This window comes from Pygocentrus nattereri, chromosome 25, assembly GCF_015220715.1.
Source record: "Pygocentrus nattereri isolate fPygNat1 chromosome 25, fPygNat1.pri, whole genome shotgun sequence".
In the NCBI taxonomy this organism is placed as follows: Eukaryota; Metazoa; Chordata; class Actinopteri; order Characiformes; family Serrasalmidae; genus Pygocentrus; species Pygocentrus nattereri.
In genome coordinates this window covers 3892501-3910000 of record NC_051235.1, presented here as the reverse complement: position 1 = coordinate 3910000, position 17500 = coordinate 3892501, and the positions used below count along the sequence as shown (strand labels likewise).

General features: G+C 48.3%; 1 protein-coding gene across 2 annotated transcripts in view; it reads right to left on the bottom strand.

Annotated features, from left to right (window-relative positions):
• Positions 1 to 17500, bottom strand: part of bcor (BCL6 corepressor) — a 66781-nt gene that overhangs the window by 48060 nt on the left and 1221 nt on the right. For both annotated transcript variants that reach the window (XM_017725076.2, XM_017725077.2), the window contains exons 2-3: positions 5770 to 5850; positions 1871 to 4921 (exon numbers count right to left, since the gene is read on the bottom strand). In XM_017725076.2, the coding sequence (XP_017580565.2) occupies positions 1871 to 4921; positions 5770 to 5772 (3054 nt within the window). In that variant the 5' untranslated portion in view covers positions 5773 to 5850. The remainder of the gene's footprint in view (positions 1 to 1870; positions 4922 to 5769; positions 5851 to 17500) is intronic.

Genomic DNA, 17500 nt, shown 5'->3' with positions numbered 1-17500 from the left:
ACCAATTATAATTACTTACACTTGATAATTATCTATAATTAACCATCGTCTTAAGCATATTCTTTGTATTCAATAGGTGAAAACGATGTATTAATAGTGCGTGCCGGGGGTAGCACCAGCTGTGGTACTTCGCTACACTCATATACCAGAGATGATTCGAGATGTTTCACCAAAGGAGTCATGGCTCCATAGTAGACCAGCCTCTTGTGGGCAATTTCGCACAAAGAGTTTTTCCTTATCATCTAAAAATTATCATTGCCACGTGATCTATTTTCATTTCAGGCATCTCTGATCTTTTAGCTTCAGTGGCTACATGGAAAGTGGTGCGGTTTGTCGCACTCGGTGGGAGGGTGATGTAGATGCTTAGTATGAACAATCATCGTTCTAGCCTAAGGACTTTGCTGATAAACTCTATTGGATTAAAAGGTACAATTTTTGTGTCAAAGTTAACAAATAATGACCAAGAATGTTCGGGCCAGGTCTAGTAAGCTGCTGTTGGTAGCTAAACCTGCTGAAATGTACTATTATTTTCAAAACTATCCATGTATTAATGATGATCGTTCTATCTAAAAGCTTTTGCTGATAAAACATGTAGTTAAAGCTACAAGAGTAACGAACGAGTCGTCAAGTATTCAAATTATTTGGGCCAGATCTAGTAACGTGTTCCTAAATATATGTTTGGGCCAGCCCTAAGAACATGATTAATAGTGTAATTTAGGCCAGGACCCTGCTGCATTGAAGAAAACGGTTTCCTTTAAAAGTCCTCGGCTCATCAGACAGTTACTGCAAATGCGGTAGAATACGAGGTCTGCCGAAACCCCCCTTTCGCTCTATCTCTCTGCACTCAGCGTGTGCGTATGTGTGTACACTAATGACTCTGCCAGGCAGAGCACTCGTCTCGCTGCTGCTGCTGAAGACCTCTAATCTTCCCCATCAGAAATGAATGGGCCGGATTTCACTTAAGCTGGGAGGGCTGCCACTGTGCGCCGAACGATCGGGGGCTTGGGGATGTGTGTGTGTGTGTGTGTGTGTGTGTGTGTGTGTGTGTGTGTGTGTGTGTGTGTTTGGGGAGGGAGGTAGAATAGAAGCTCTGTAGAAGTGGGTGTGTGGCTATGGGCAGGGTATTGCTCTCTCTCTCTGACACACACACACACACACACACACACACACACACACACCCTGCCAGTCTCCAGGGCTCGCCTGCAGGTTAGTGGTTGCCTGAAGCATTATGTGCTAGCGAGGCCGTGGCGGGCGCAGACACACAGAGCAGCTGAGCTTCCGCTCGACTGGGCAAGCACAGCCACAGACGGCATGTTGTGTTAACTCTTTCTCCCACTAACTCAGCCGCACGCCCTTACACGCAGACACACACACTCCGTGTTGTGTTAATTCCCTCTCTCACGGCAGCCGCCAGAGCCTGCCCGCTGTTCGACAGCCTCACAGCAGGGAGTGAAAAAACGAAGGGGGAGGGGGTGGGGGGAGTAGTGCAAGGGTAACAGCCAGCCATAATTACCGAGGCGCTCAATATGACTGAGCGTGGTGGTCTGACGCAAGAGCTGCCTCAGAGCGGAACTACGGCCGTTAGAGCCAGGTTTATGGAGAGGCTTTACCCTTCACAGGCCAGCCAGAGCCCTTATAACGAAGACTGACAGTGATTGGCCTTTGATTTTCTCACTGACTAAGAACTGAACTGAGCACTTATACTGAAACAAAAGTGTCCCCAGAACCACTCATACCTAAACATTAACCTGAAGTACGTTGAGCCTGAATTTGATTAGCTTATGACTCTAGAGTGTGATGATGGCGAAGTAAGTCAAAGCAAGCATAAAGTTAAACATGAACTAGCTCAGCCTCCGCATGTCTTGCTTACCTGCAGGGCGCGCTGTTCCCGACTTAGTTTGCTGGAGTCTGCGTAAAGCTCAGTGGTGACGCACTTGAAACGGTCACCCACGTAGCCAGATGAGTTGGCTATCCTTTTGGCCAGGCTAGACCGCTTGTTTTTAGAGCAACCTTGTCCATCTTCCTCGCCCTCATGAGAATCTGTGTTTTCTGGTCTCTCCTTTCCCAGATCCATATACTGCCGGATGGCATGGTGCCGATCAGGCTTGAAATTTGCGGCGTCAGGTCGAACCCGGTCACCAGAGGTCCTGGCACAGCGCAGAGTCTGCTCCTCCAGCAGAGGAGGCAGAGGACTACGCTCGCTGGAGCTCTCCTCGCCCTGGCTTTGCCCAGGAGACTCGGTACGCTGTGCCTCGACAGGGCTACAGGGCTCTGGCTGCCGCTCAGCCTCAGCTGGCTTGGATTCCACAGGCTGGCTGGAGCGCAGGATCTGCATGAGTTCTGGCTCCTTCCCTTCGGAATTACCAGCACTCCCAGTCCTATCCCCTGTCCCGCTGCCGGCTGGCTTGGTAGGCTCTCTCTGCTTGGCAGGGCTGGCGCTGTACTTGTCTGGCTCAGGACTGCCATCTGTGTCGTCTTGGACTAGGTCGATGCAGACAATCTCCTCTTTGCTTGCTGGGTGAAGCTTGCTCTGAAGCTTGGAGCTCAAAACTTCTGGCCCTTCTGACTCCCTCTCACATTTGTAGCGAGTGTCCATGTCAGACGCACTCTGCTGCTTGTAAGAAGCCTCCTCATGTTGCCAAGTCTTTTCCTGAGGTCTAGACCTCAGCTCAACTCGCTCATTGACTTTGGGGTCAAGAGGCAAGTGGGGAGACATCAGGGGATGAACCATCTCTTGTGAGTCATGGTAGGTTAGATACTCTCCATGAGTGGGTGGTATTCCATAAGGAAGGCCAGGCTTATGAGGCAAACGTGCAGCGTACAGACTGCTGCTGCTCAGGAGGACAGGGTGTGGGTACACTGGCCCTTTGCTTGGCAACTGCAAGTGTGAGAGAGACATACTTTCTGGAACGGAATACGGGAGGTATCTGTTAGCATATGCTAAGCTAGTGGGCAAGTAGGGTTCACCCTGGCCCATGTAGAGGTGACCAGGAGGATGTCCATTTTCTATGTGCGGCTGCTGGGGTTTGAAGCTAATTTCAGGGGTCTCTGATTTTTTAGGGGTCTTTGTGGACTTTGAGGCTGAGGGGTGGCTCCCTCCCCGATTAGTCATTGGTACCTTCTCTGGTGGAGTAGGGGCAGACTTGGGCCAATCGCCATTAACCTTGGGAGAAGGGGAGGCAGATGATGGTCGACATGCTGATGTCACAACAACAGGAGCAGGGTTAGGGACGACACTATTGTTGGGTTCCCCTATCCTTGGGCAGGAAGAACTCCTTGGCTGCTGGGTTACATGCTCTAGATTCTTGCTTTTGATTACCGTGGAAACTTTGCTGTGGTTGGATTCAGAGCTGAGTGTCTGGGTTGTGCTTGGCACCACCCAGGAAGAGTGTAAAGTGCTAATAATCTCAGGCCTTTCTGGAGTTTTAGATGAAGTGCTGACAGCAGAAGACGATGGGGACAGAGTCTCTTTCAGAAGCTCTCTGCTTGGAGGAAGTCCATAACGAGAGGTGGGTGGGTAGCCCAGCTTTGCCAAAGCCTCTAGCTTTGGGGGGAATCCATTAGGAGGTCCTTCAAAATCCATGATTTTGCCAGACAGGTCTAAAGGCTTGTCTGCTGGGTCTTTGGTAGGGGGTCCCTGCTGTGCAGGTTTCTCAGTGGAGGTTTTAACAGGGGAACTACAACCTTTCCTCTCACTTCCTCCACTTCTGTGATGCTCTGAGCTCCCATCTTTAGACTTGGACTTCTGACTGGGAGGCCTTACAGGAGAGCGATTCTCTTGTGACATGTAGTAGGGGTGGGAGACTGCTGGAGTGGACGAGGAGGACAATGAGGATGAAGGACTCCGGAATATGGGCTTCTGGAAGTCTAAAGTGCTGTCCACCAGTGGTGGAGGAGCACCAGGGGGCTGAGAGGATCGTGGAGCGGGACGGGGTGCTTGCATCACCAGTGAAGGGCTTGAGTCAACTGGGATGCTTGTAGTAGAGCTGCTGGTTATGGTAGCACTACTACCACTACTACTACTGATACTGGTGCTGCTGCAGCTAATGGTGGTGCTGCTGCTGCTTGAGGTCTTGCTCAAAGGGGTTCTTATGGACTTGCTGCTGCTAATATTTCCAGTGTTGGAGTGTTGCCTCTCACTTTGTGCCTGGTGGTGCGACTGAGCCTGCTGCTGATGCAAAGACTGCTGCCCGAATGCAGAAGGCTCATGGTGAATCCTTGGCCCGATACTCTGTAAGGTTTTGTCTTGGTGGTGCACCAGTGGTGACAGTGTCGTGGGGGCTACAGTACCTGTAGGAATCCTTAAAGGAGGTGGAAGAGGTGATGAAATGGGGGCTGGGGTGTAAGGGGGCATGTAGAACAACCGCTCAGCACCGGCTGCACTCCCTCCTGCCCCAGCACAAAGTGACTGGTAGGCCAGATGTTGGGGCAGGTATGGTGAAGGCTGTGACATGAATGATGCTTTGTACATATTCAGAGCAGCGTACTTGCTGGAGTCCAGGAAGGGATATATTCCGGCTTCATGGTAAGGATTCACCCATGGGAGACGCAGGTAGCCGCTTGCACTACCACCACTTAAGGCCAACTCTGAGTGCTTATCCACAGGTCCAACATGCCTATCCAAGCCCAAAGTGTCTGCCCCAGTCCCTGGCACAACCATTGGTTTCTGAATCCCAGGTGGGGGGCTTTTATAAAGTCCAACGTAACCATTTGTGGCTTTTCTACTGTCCAGTGACACATCGGGTTTATAGAGTAATTCTGGGATCCGGTCTCCAACGTAGCCCTTTTCTGCTGGCAGGGTTCGGATTCCTGGCGGATAAACTATTCCCCCGTGAACATGGAGGCTTTCCCGCATCAGGCTGCTCCGATCAATGCCAAGTGCTGTGAGAGGGTTCATTCTGCAGGCTGCACTTGCATCCACCTGGGAGGAAGACAGATAAAAAAAAAGAAATAAGGCTCAAGCTTCAGAGTCACTTCTGAAAGCAAACAAAATGATTAAGCACACTCGGGTTAATTCAACACTATCTGAAAAAGAAAAGGTTCCTGTAGGAAACTGTAATATGGGAGGAAGATAAGGCAATAAGTGAATCTGATGAAAGTTTGATTCTGCCAATACACCTAAATTCTTTTCTAACAATCTTCGAAAATTGTTTATATATCAGTATAAAAGGGACTTTTCATAACTGAACACAAATAATTTCACACAGATTTGGATTCAAATGCAGAGTTATGAACAGTGAATTTCTTTTTGTTTCTCGCAAAAGAGCAAAAGCTAAAGGAAGCGGTGAGGAAGTCACAATGTATCGCGTCAGTCAAGGTCATAGAAGGAAGACGGCAAGATCGTTCTTAAATGTCAGCCTCGCCAAGGTTTCCGCAGGGGGAGACAGGGCTTTGATGTATGCTTTAGGAGACGCCCGGCAGACAGCTCAGATCCGTCTTCCCATCGGGCCCAGGAGAGACCGAAGCGCATATCTACGCCAAGGAGATGGCGGGGATCTAAATTACACTGATCCTACTGGCATGGACCCACTGCCTACACACGTAAACAAAGGAGAAAACGACTAGGCGGAAACAATTGTCAGATGGAGGGCTGATGCACATCAGGAGGGGTAAAGCAGGTGAACAGGTTTATGAAATGAAAAGAAAAAAAACAACAAAAAAAAAAAAAAACAAAAACACAATGGGACATGTGAGGCAAGAACAAATATCAGCTGCAAATCTATTACTTTATGACACCGTTTGATAAGCAGTACAGAGATAGAGCCTTACCATGCTTTGAATGATGCTTTAGAGTTTTCGATCAATTCTTGCTGGATTCTCTGGGCGTCACCATCCCTTTCGAATAACTTCCTATGGACGGAAAGCAGGATTTAAGTTGAAATCAAACTTGGACATCTTCATGACAATACCTGTACTATCACAGAGTGCATTCAGCAAAATCTTTCTACTTCTATTTTGGAGAAAATGAGCAAAGATTTGCAGATATTCTTCACAAACAAAAAAATGCTATTTTGTAGTCGTAAGTAATTAGACAAAACGTGTGCCCTGTATAGCTTTCCATCAAACCGGCAAAACAGGAGCACCGGCTCGGCACAAAGGCTTGAAAAAAAGACAAGCAAAGAGTCTCTCCGGTCAGGCCACAGTCTGTCCTGAGACACGGCTGCTTTTGCATGGCCGGATTCCAGGCCGCGGAGCACGTGACTTTGTTTTCAAGGAGCAAGGGCTCTGATAAGAAATGCCTCCGTGTGCTCTGCACCCTTCCCCCATCCTCTGCCATCCTCCGCTCTCCTACCCCCGAAAAAAGAAAAAAAAGGCCCGGAGGTGAGGAGGGGGGGGGGGGGGGGCAGGATTCATCACAGCGCTGCGGAGGGAAAGATGCAAAAGATGCAATCGGCCTGCCGTGCAGCCACCCAGCCCGTGTTACTGACGCCCCGGATTTCAATAAGGCAGGCCGGGGGCTCTTATCTGCACCCTGCTGCCACTGACAGGAGGGGGTGGAGGGAGGGCTAGACTGCCCTGTCTCATCAATCACAAGGAGGCCCACTCTAACCACCCCCCCCCAACTCATCACTTCCATGGCAACCAGTGTAGCAACAGGGGCTAATGTCTAAACAAGGAGAAGGAGGAGGGAGGAAAGGACGCGAGTGGGTTAGTGGTGGTGGTGGTGGTGGGGGTGGTTTCATAGCTTGGAAATTACAGCCCACTGCGCGTGATCACAATAGAAAATAAGCAATTACAAGAAGCAAAACTAATTAAAGGATTTTCTTTTTTTCTACATGCAACTACCATTTTAATTCGACAAGGTCGTTTCACAGCCAGGCTGCAGCTCGTCGCCTGTGCCAGGTGCTAATGGGCCGACACCTTTGAAAACACCTACGCGCGCTCTCTCACACACTCACACACACACACCTTAACCCTTATCAACACGTAAGCTTTCAATGCCACCCCACTATAGCGTCCCCCATATTATGAAACCTCTTATTAAACATTGTAAATTCCAGCTTTCTTCTTGAGCCTCCGTCCGTCTGTACATTAATCCGTTAAACACTAATCTGGACCTTTGCTCACATGGGGTGTGTTCTGGGTGAGTAGTGGGGGTCTAGATGGTACCCTCACACCATCCCTCCCCTTCAGAACTCAGAAGAAAGGGCCTCTCAAAGGAGCCAACAATCGGGAAACCAGACAGGTCACTAAAGCACATACAACTCATGCAAGGACCTCTTTTTCCTGGCATTTTCCTAATCAGTATAAATGCCAACAACCATGCTGGAGGTTAAACTGTCACTATTCACTGGTCAAGGCACAGGCAAAATTAGTTTAATCGGCCAAACACAAAGTCTTAGTAGTAGTTGACGCACTAAAAAAATAAGCTACACTGCAAAAATATCCTGGCAAGTCATCTTAATTCTAATCAATATATCTAATATTCAGAATTATAAGACCCCTGAAAAGATATTAAAACATTAACTTATTTCAAAGTTGTCTCACACCAGCGGCAGATAATTCTGCTCATTTCAAGAAAGAATACTTGAAACTAATTTATCAGCCAATAAAATACAGTTTCTATAGACAAAATGACAAAACTACCAAAAAATAAACGTTCTTCCAACATCAAAACGAGAACCACTAGATATTTGACTAGATCTGAGATGGTTCCACTCGGCAGGATCATATTTCTGCAGCGTAAACATCACATCAAAAAAATGTAGACAGAATTTCAGTAAAAGAAATACACACAGGAGTTATTGTAGGGTAAGAACTTAGACTAGTCTAACTCTTTAACCTAAGACAGGACCCAGTCACTGCCTTAGAATACAAGTTCAAGCAGAAAACGGCTACACAAGTAAAACTGAATAAAAATACATAAATGAAAGAATAAATAAATATCAAAGTGCATTACTTATGATCGCTATGATGCGAGATGGTGAAACGCCAAACTTGGCAAGGGCTTTTAAGTCTTTAGTAAGATTGTTGTTTGCAACGTCGTGAAAAATAAAGTGAAGCGCAGAGGGCACAGCGCGCCAGAGAGACAGAGGAAAACGCCCACAGCACGAAAAAGAAAGACGAGAGTGTAAAATGTGTTTTTACTTTTCAGGTAGAGAGAGAGAGAGAGAGAGAGAGAGAGAGAGAGAGAGAGAGAGAGAGAGAGAGAGAGACAGAGAGAGAGAGAGAGAGAGAGAGAGAGAGACAGAGAGAGAGAGAGAGACAGAGAGAGAGACAGAGAGAGAGACAGAGAGAGAGACAGAGAGAGAGAGACAGAGAGAGAGAGACAGAGAGAGAGAGAGAGAGACAGAGAGAGACAGAGACAGAGAGAGAGAGAGAGAGAGAGAGAGAGAGAGAGAGAGAGAGACAGAGACAGAGACAGAGACAGAGACAGAGACAGAGAGAGAGAGAGAGAGAGAGACAGACAGACAGAGAGAGAGAGAGAGAGAGAGAGAGAGAGAGAGAGACACAGAGAGAGAGAGAGAGAGAGAGAGAGAGAGAGAGAGACAGAGAGAGAGACAGAGAGAGAGACAGAGAGAGAGAGAGAGACAGAGAGAGAGACAGAGAGAGAGAGAGAGAGACAGAGAGAGAGACAGAGAGAGAGACAGAGAGAGAGAGAGACAGAGAGAGAGACAGAGAGAGAGAGAGACAGAGAGAGAGACAGAGAGAGAGAGAGAGACAGAGAGAGAGACAGAGAGAGAGAGAGAGAGACAGAGAGAGAGACAGAGAGAGAGACAGAGAGAGAGAGAGACAGAGAGAGAGACAGAGAGAGAGAGACAGAGAGAGAGAGAGACAGAGAGAGACAGAGAGAGAGAGAGAGAGAGAGAGAGAGAGAGAGAGAGACAGAGACAGAGACAGAGAGAGAGAGAGAGAGAGAGAGACAGACAGAGACAGAGACAGAGAGAGAGAGAGAGAGAGAGAGAGAGACAGACAGACAGAGAGAGAGAGAGAGAGAGAGAGAGAGAGAGACACAGAGAGAGAGAGAGAGAGAGAGAGAGAGAGAGAGAGACACAGAGAGAGAGAGAGAGAGAGAGAGAGAGAGAGAGAGAGAGAGAGAGAGAGAGAGAGAGAGAGAGAGAGAGATTCAGACTCGGCTGGGTCTCTCACAGGCCACCATTTCGCAGCACAGCGCAGCAGGGCGGGGGAGTGGGGGCGAGGGGGGGGGGCATATCGCTTCGCTCACTTTAGCGCTGCTGGGTCTCCTGCACGGCTACTGTGTGCATGTCGTTAGGCAGCCTTAGAAGAGCCCATGGCCCTAAGAGCCCTGACGGGATCATGTGGTCACACAGATACGATCAGGATCTGCCTGGAGAGGGGTTTAAGGGGTTTGGGAGTTAGGGGTTTAAGGGGTTTGGGAGTTAGGGGTTTAAGGGGTTTGGGAGTTAGGGGTTTAAGGGGTTTGGGAGTTAGGGGTTTAAGGGGTTTGGGAGTTAGGGGTTTAAGGGGTTCGGGAGTTAGGGGTTTAAGGGGTTCGGGAGTTAGGGGTTTAAGGGGTTTGGGAGTTAGGGGTTTAAGGGGTTCGGGAGTTAGGGGTTTAAGGGGTTTGGGAGTTAGGGGTTTAAGGGGTTTGGGAGTTAGGGGTTTAAGGGGTTCGGGAGTTAGGGGTTTAAGGGGTTCGGGAGTTAGGGGTTTAAGGGGTTCGGGAGTTAGGGGTTTAAGGGGTTCGGGAGTTAGGGGTTTAAGGGGTTCGGGAGTTAGGGGTTTAAAGGGTTCGGGAGTTAGGGGTTTAAGGGGTTCGGGAGTTAGGGGTTTAAGGGGTTCGGGAGTTAGGGGTTTAAGGGGTTCGGGAGTTAGGGGTTTAAAGGTTTCGGGAGTTAGGGGTTTAAGGGGTTCGGGAGTTAGGGGTTTAAGGGGTTCGGGAGTTAGGGGTTTAAAGGTTTCGGGAGTTAGGGGTTTAAGGGGTTCGGGAGTTAGGGTCTACGGTGTTCCAAGAGACGGTTTGGCAGAAACACATCTGTCCAACTTTCCTCCTCATCCTAAATGTAGCTGAGCCCAGTTTTGTGCTGGAGGTATGAGGTCAAAGTGGCTAAAATGAAATGCAAGCTTACAGGTCACCAGTTTGCCTAGCTGTGTCTACTTGCTGAGTCTCCTCAAACAGACCTGCATGGGTTCTGCTCTTAGTGCACTCTTAGAAATAAAAGGTACTAAACTGTCCCTCGTCACTGGGGCAGGACCCCTCTTGTCACTGGGGAAGGACCCTCAAAGTTCCATCTCAGTACCTTCAGTCAGGGAACATAACTGAACCATAATGAAACTGAGATGATCTGTTCTAAGCTGGACTGACTCCACACACCCCGCCTCGCCTCCAGGCTTTTACTCTACTGCTCTGTTTTAAAACATTCGGTTATGAAAAGGAACAAATACCTTTAAACTTTTCACCTGGAGATCCTGATTTAAGCTCCACAATCAGACCTTAAACCCACTGTAGAACCTCTGAGGGAACATTTACATTGTACCCGTAATGAACGAAAAACGTACCTGCGCAGAACCTTCATTTCTGACAGTGTACTATGACGGTCTATGGTTAGAAGTTCAGAGATTTGGATATTGGGTCTAGGGTCCATATCTTCGGGTTTACCTGTAGTATTACTAGGACTGGGCAGGTTTCATGAGATTACAAATCTATGGTTATATATGTTAGCTTCCCCCTCTAGTCCAGACCATGTGGGTCTGTACTGGTCTCATTCATTGCGCGAGGTTCAACGCTGTAAAGTTACTGACTCAAAACTAAAACGTCACATTATTTCCACAGCTTGCGCGACCCTGGATAGGAACTGTGGGAGTTTATATTTAATTGGCCTGAACGAGATGATGCAATGAAGGTGATAAAACGGTCGCGTTTGAGTGCTCTACTTGCACGCTGCGCGAGCTGCAATGCTCCGTGTTCAACGGCTTCACGCTCTCGAGTGAAAAAAGAAAGAAAAACAGCGTGGAGGCTCCTGCTGCACGCGGACACAAAAAGCGTGATGAAGCGGAGAAGCTCGCGCTCTCCTCCTCCCTTTTCTCTCTCTCTCTCTCTCCCCCTCCCGTGAGAGCCTCTCTCAGAGACAGAGGGAAGGACTTCAATCACTCTCCGGCGTCTCCGGGCGCGAGCGCCTCTGTAACCGGATCCCCGCGCCTCTCCGCTCTCGCGCACCGAATTTCCACTTGCGCGCTGCACGCAGACCGGCGGCAGGATGAAAACAGACAGCGAGACAAAGAAAGACGACAACGAAACGAAGCGACACGGAGATTCGAAAGACAGTTAATACCAAGCCCAGCTACTACCAGACCAGAGCCCAGTTCATACTTAACCCCAAGCCCAGCTACTACCAGACCAGAGCCCAGTTCATACTTAACCCCAAGCCCAGCTACTACCAGACCAGAGCCCAGTTCATACTTAACCCCAAGCCCAGCTACTACCAGACCAGAGCCCAGTTCATACTTAACCCCAAGCCCAGCTACTACCAGACCAGAGCCCAGTTCATACTTAACCCCAAGCCCAGCTACTACCAGACCAGAGCCCAGTTCATACTTAACCCCAAGCCCAGCTACTACCAGACCAGAGCCCAGTTCATACTTAACCCCAAGCCCAGCTACTACCAGACCAGAGCCCAGTTCATACTTAACCCCAAGCCCAGCTACTACCAGACCAGAGCCCAGTTCATACTTAACCCCAAGCCCAGCTACTACCAGACCAGAGCCCAGTTCATACTTAACCCCAAGCCCAGCTACTACCAGACCAGAGCCCAGTTCATACTTAACCCCAAGCCCAGCTACTACCAGACCAGAGCCCAGTTCATACTTAACCCCAAGCCCAGCTACTACCAGACCAGAGCCCAGTTCATACTTAACCCCAAGCCCAGCTACTACCAGACCAGAGCCCAGTTCATACTTAACCCCAAGCCCAGCTACTACCAGACCAGAGCCCAGTTCATACTTAACCCCAAGCCCAGCTACTACCAGACCAGAGCCCAGTTCATACTTAACCCCAAGCCCAGCTACTACCAGACCAGAGCCCAGTTCATACTTAACCCCAAGCCCAGCTACTACCAGACCAGAGCCCAGTTCATACTTAACCCCAAGCCCAGCTACTACCAGACCAGAGCCCAGTTCATACTTAACCCCAAGCCCAGCTACTACCAGACCAGAGCCCAGTTCATACTTAACCCCAAGCCCAGCTACTACCAGACCAGAGCCCAGTTCATACTTAACCCCAAGCCCAGCCACTACCAGACCAGAGCCCAGTTCATACTTAACCCCAAGCCCAGCTACTACCAGACCAGAGCCCAGTTCATACTTAACCCCAAGCCCAGCTACTACCAGACCAGAGCCCAGTTCATACTTAACCCCAAGCCCAGCTACTACCAGACCAGAGCCCAGTTCATACTTAACCCCAAGCCCAGCTACTACCAGACCAGAGCCCAGTTCATACTTAACCCCAAGCCCAGCTACTACCAGACCAGAGCCCATTTAATACTTAACCCCAAGCCCAGCTACTACCAGACCAGAGCCCATTTAATACTTAACCCCAAGCCCAGCTACTACCAGACCAGAGCCCAGTTCAAACTTAACCCCAAGCCCAGCTACTACCAGACCAGAACCAGCCAATACCAAATTCAAACAATACTTGACCCATAATCCCACTAATATCAAACCCAAAACCAGTTCCTACTTCACCCAAACCCAGCTAATACCAAAAACAAATTAATACTTAAACCCAAAACCAGTTAACACCAAACTCAACCTTAACCAATCCCCAAAACAGGCTAATACTAAACCCATTTCCAACAACAAATGCAGCCAATACCAAATCTACCTCAATTCCAAAATACCAAACCTAACCTGAAACCTTGTTAATACTCAACTTTCAGCTCAGCTAATACCAGGCTAATCCTGGTTAATATTCAACGGAGATCTCAAACTCAGTTTATACCCAACCTCAAATTACATCAACAATAAACCCAGTCAGATTCCCAGTTTGTATCCAGACTCTGTTAATACCAAGTCTAAACCCTGGTAAACTCAAACCTTGTTAATACCCAATACCCAAACTCCGCTTATACCATCCTAAACTTAAGTTAATACCAACTCCAATCCCAGGTAACTCAAATCCAGTTAAAACAAACTCAAACACAACCCTAAACTCAATTTAACTTATATTTGCAGCCTCACATTGATAAAGCAGAACTAATTAAACTGATCAGTGGTCAGCAAAACGGGGGTAACACCACAGATCAGTGTGGTCATGAGTGCAAGCCCGTATGGAAGTCACGCCAACACACCGGAGATGGACACAGCATGCAGGCGTGTTTATCTGTCTGTCTACCTGTTTGTTTATTTATGAATCATATTGCTTCTGGACAAACAAAGCGTTCTGTACTGGTGCAGCTCGCAGCAATCTGGAACCATATTGTGTGTGTCTGGAATTACAGCAACTTCTTAACGCTTGAACAAGCTTACTAGAACCAGTTTTCCCGAAGGGACGAGTTTATAATGCTAATTGGGATTAGGGTGTTCACCTCACCACTTTTCCAGTGCGTTCGTTGCATCTGTGAAGCGTTCATGATTGTGTCCCAACGTTCGTCCATTAACATTCAAACATGGCTCCCTCTCCTTTTCTCTGAGGCTGAAAGGCCCGAGTGTGTCCACCAGCCTGGCTCGCTGTTCGGAGCCTGTGCAAGGAGGCACGAGCTACCGCTATAAATAAACAAACGCTGAGAGCAGCGCACACACACGGCCCTGTTTACAGCAACAGACGACCCGGTCAAAATGTGGAGTTTCACCTCACACAGACACACGCACACACAGGCTGTATGCGGCGCACAAAATCCGTCAGAGCCATAAATTGCGCCGCTGCGTTTCTGTGTTTTCTTTGGCGAGCCAGCTGAGACCAACTCTCAGCTAAGGGCTGTAGACAAAAAGTACCGGCTGAAATAAACAAGCTGAAACTGCGTCTCACAATATACTAAAAGCACACTGGTAAATCCTTTGTGTCCTGGTTAAATACTGGCTTGGATTACTCTATTCATACGAACGCCTCGGCCTATTAAAATCACTCTGTGTTGGGTCAAGGCTCACAACACGTGAGACATTCAGTGGTTAGTGGCTTGTATGCTTAAGGCAGCGCTGCATGATATCAATACTGCTTAGATGATTAACAGCGATGTATCATACAGTCCCTGTACAGTTAAGCAGAAATAATCACTACCGAGCAGCCAGTCTTGAGACTATGAGTGTGATGGTGTCAACGCAGTTCAGTGTTCAAAACAGCAAATTCTTAGTTTTAAAATTTCATCCTCTGTTTCTTCTCTTCTTACATTGTAGCAAATGAAAATGTTCCATTTTTCCTCTGAACTCAAACTCCAAACCCAGGCAACACCAAACCCAACCTCAAACCATCAAACCCAACCTCAAACTATCAAACCCAGTCAACACCAAACCCAACCTCAAACCATCAACCCCAATCCCAACCTCAAACCATCAAACCCAACCTCAAACTATCAAACCCAGTCAACACCAAACCCAACCTCAAACCATCAACCCCAATCCCAACCTCAAACCATCAAACCCAACCTCAAACTATCAAACCCAGTCAACACCAAACCCAACCTCAAACCATCAAGCCCAACCTCAAACCCAAAAACACCAAACCCAGGCAGCATCAAACCCAACCTTAAACCCTCAAACTCAACCTCAGTCTACCAAACCCAACCTTAAACCCAGGCAGCACCAAACCCAAAAACACCAAATCCAACCTCAAACCATCAAACCCAACCTCAAACCCAGGCAGCATCATACCCAACCTTAAGCCATCAAATTCAACCTCAGACTATCAAGCCCATCACCAAACCCAACCTTAAACCCAGGCAACAAGTCCAAATCTTGACCCCAAACCCAGTTTACACTCTACCTAACCTGAAAGCACAGACTCTGCATAACTGGTAGTTTCGGCTGCGTTGTTGTGGAGTTAATATGGTCATTAAACGGTGTTGAGGTTTAACAGCAGACTCACTTCCATGCTATGGAACTAATGTGTGGGAGTGTTCGCTGCTTGTAGCGCAAGTGTATCGGTCATGTTTTGATTTCTAACGGCCTCACAATTTAGGGGATCCGGTGACACCTGGGAGCAAATTCAGATATCATGTCTGGAACACGTCAGTTCACTGCCGGGCCCGACAGGGAAGATTTCCAGAAATGCCATTATTTTTTCCATAGAGAAAAACGGCTTAAACCAGGAATTCCTTATATGGTCATGACTGCAGAACAGCCCGACTTCAGAGGTCCACCAGAAGTGACGGGGCTACTTGGACAAAAGTCTCTCCAATTTTTTTTGTTTGTTTACTTTTATAAACAAACTTCTACGTTTAACTCAAAACACAGAACCATTCAAAAAAGAAGGTTCTTTGGCCAAAAGGAATGGCTCTATATAGAAGCAGTTCTCTGCATGGTAAAACCGTTCTTCAAACTGATGTGTAGGTGTCCTACACAGAACCTTTTTAAAAAGGGTTCTACACAGCACCCAAAAGGGTTCTTCTATCGATATGGCGTCAAACTCGGAACAGCAGCAGAACTCATTTTGGTTCTACTTTCAAAAACAACACCCTGTTGCTCAATCTGAAGAACCATTTGACCACGCAGACGGTTCTTTAAGCGCTCACGGTTTTTTAAAGAGTGAGAATCGAAACTTCATCCTGGAATCGAAACCCGAACGGACACTGAAACGGTGGACCGCTGCACCCCCGCTCGAGACCCGAGAGGCACAAACAGCGCGTGCAGGGTCAGATTAACCGGAGCGCGGCGCTGATTGGCTGGCAGCGCGCAGGCATTACAGGACTACAGGAGCTGCGGTCGGAGGGCCAGCTGGACTTGGTCCGCGGTCAGGCTGCAACGAGGACACGCGCGCACCGGTCCTTCTCGTGCGTGTTGCGCTGGTGTGGAGTGCGTGTGAAACCGGGAGGCGGGGGGGGGGTCAGAAATACATACGCGCGCGCACACAAACACACACAGCCCTCTTTTGTTTGGCAGCGCGCGCTGCGTGTCCGTGCCGGGGCGAATGTGGGACAAAGAGACTCAGAAACTCGCCTCACGACACAAACAGATTAACCAGCGGCGCTACCGGGGGGGGGGCATTAAAGGGGAACTCCACCGATTTTTCAAAATTCCTAAAAATTCACAAGATGTAAACAGAGCCGTTCAGAGCGGTTTGGTGTGAAATGCTCCGCTCTAAAGAAACGTATCGAGTCAGAGCTGCTCACAGTGGTGGTGATGGGAACCAGACGTCCCCCTCTAAAAGCTCCTCACAGAGGTGGTGATGGGAACCAGACGTCCCTCTAACAGCTCCTCACAGAAAGTTCCTACATGAACTGGTTCTGAATTCACTGCCTGATGACTGAGATGCTGTTTTATGAGAGTTTAGAGAACTTCAACTCCATTCATGGTGGAGGGTGACATGCAGGGCGCTGTGCGGTAAAATAGTCCCCAAAGAAAACTCGTTATTCCAGATTTTCCACTGTTTTCCATCATCAGCATTCCATATAAGCTCAGAAGACTCGTGTAGGTTCTCTGGTGGTTCTGGATGGTAAATAAAGTGTCTGTATCTGTGTTGTAGTCATGGCGACGCCTGGTTCCCATCACCACCACTGTAAAGACGTCTGAACCGTTTCACGCAAAACCCTCGGAATCTCTGTTTACACCATAAACACGGAGTTAACGTGAAATTTTAAAATATTGGTGGGATTTCCCTTTAACTGGGGGTAGGACAGCGCGAGCGAGCGAGCGTGTGTGTGTGAGGCGGTAACGGTCACCGGAACGCCTGCGCGAGCTTTCCGCTCGCTCTCTTGCGCACACACATAGACACGCTCGCGCGCACACACACATAGACGGGGCGCGATCGTCTCGCGCTGTATCGCACGCGGACACGGAGCGGAGCGCGAGCGCAGCTCCAAAGCAAAAAAAGAATAAAGACTTTAAATGAATTTTAAGGCTTGTTTATAATAATAATAATAATAATAATAATAATAATAATAATAATATTATTATTATTATTATTAAGTAATAATACAGTAATAATAATAGTAATAATAATAACAGATGTCCTGTAAATGTTCCTGCAGGTGGGTTTATACATCTATAAATCTTTTATCTTGTTTTAGGAATAAAATAGAGCGTGTACGATCCGCGCGCGACCTCCAAAGCTCCAAAACTCGCGGACGTTAAAAAGGGCGAGGCTCCCAAATCAGCCGAGCCCCGCGTGCGCTCTGACCGACAGGAGGGAGGAAAAATGGTCAAATAAAACAGCGCGCGAGGCTGAAAACAGCACGTGCATTTCTGAGAAATCAAACAAGCGGGACGCAAAAAAAAAAAAAAAAAAAAAAAAAAAAAAAACACGACACACTGCGACCCGCTCTCGCTCTGAATCAGCGGCGCGCGGAGGAAAGTCCCGCAGCTCAGCCTTTAAACAGCCGCGCGCGCACACACGCACGCGCGCAGACAGATCGGGACAAAACAACACACACACACACACACACACACACAC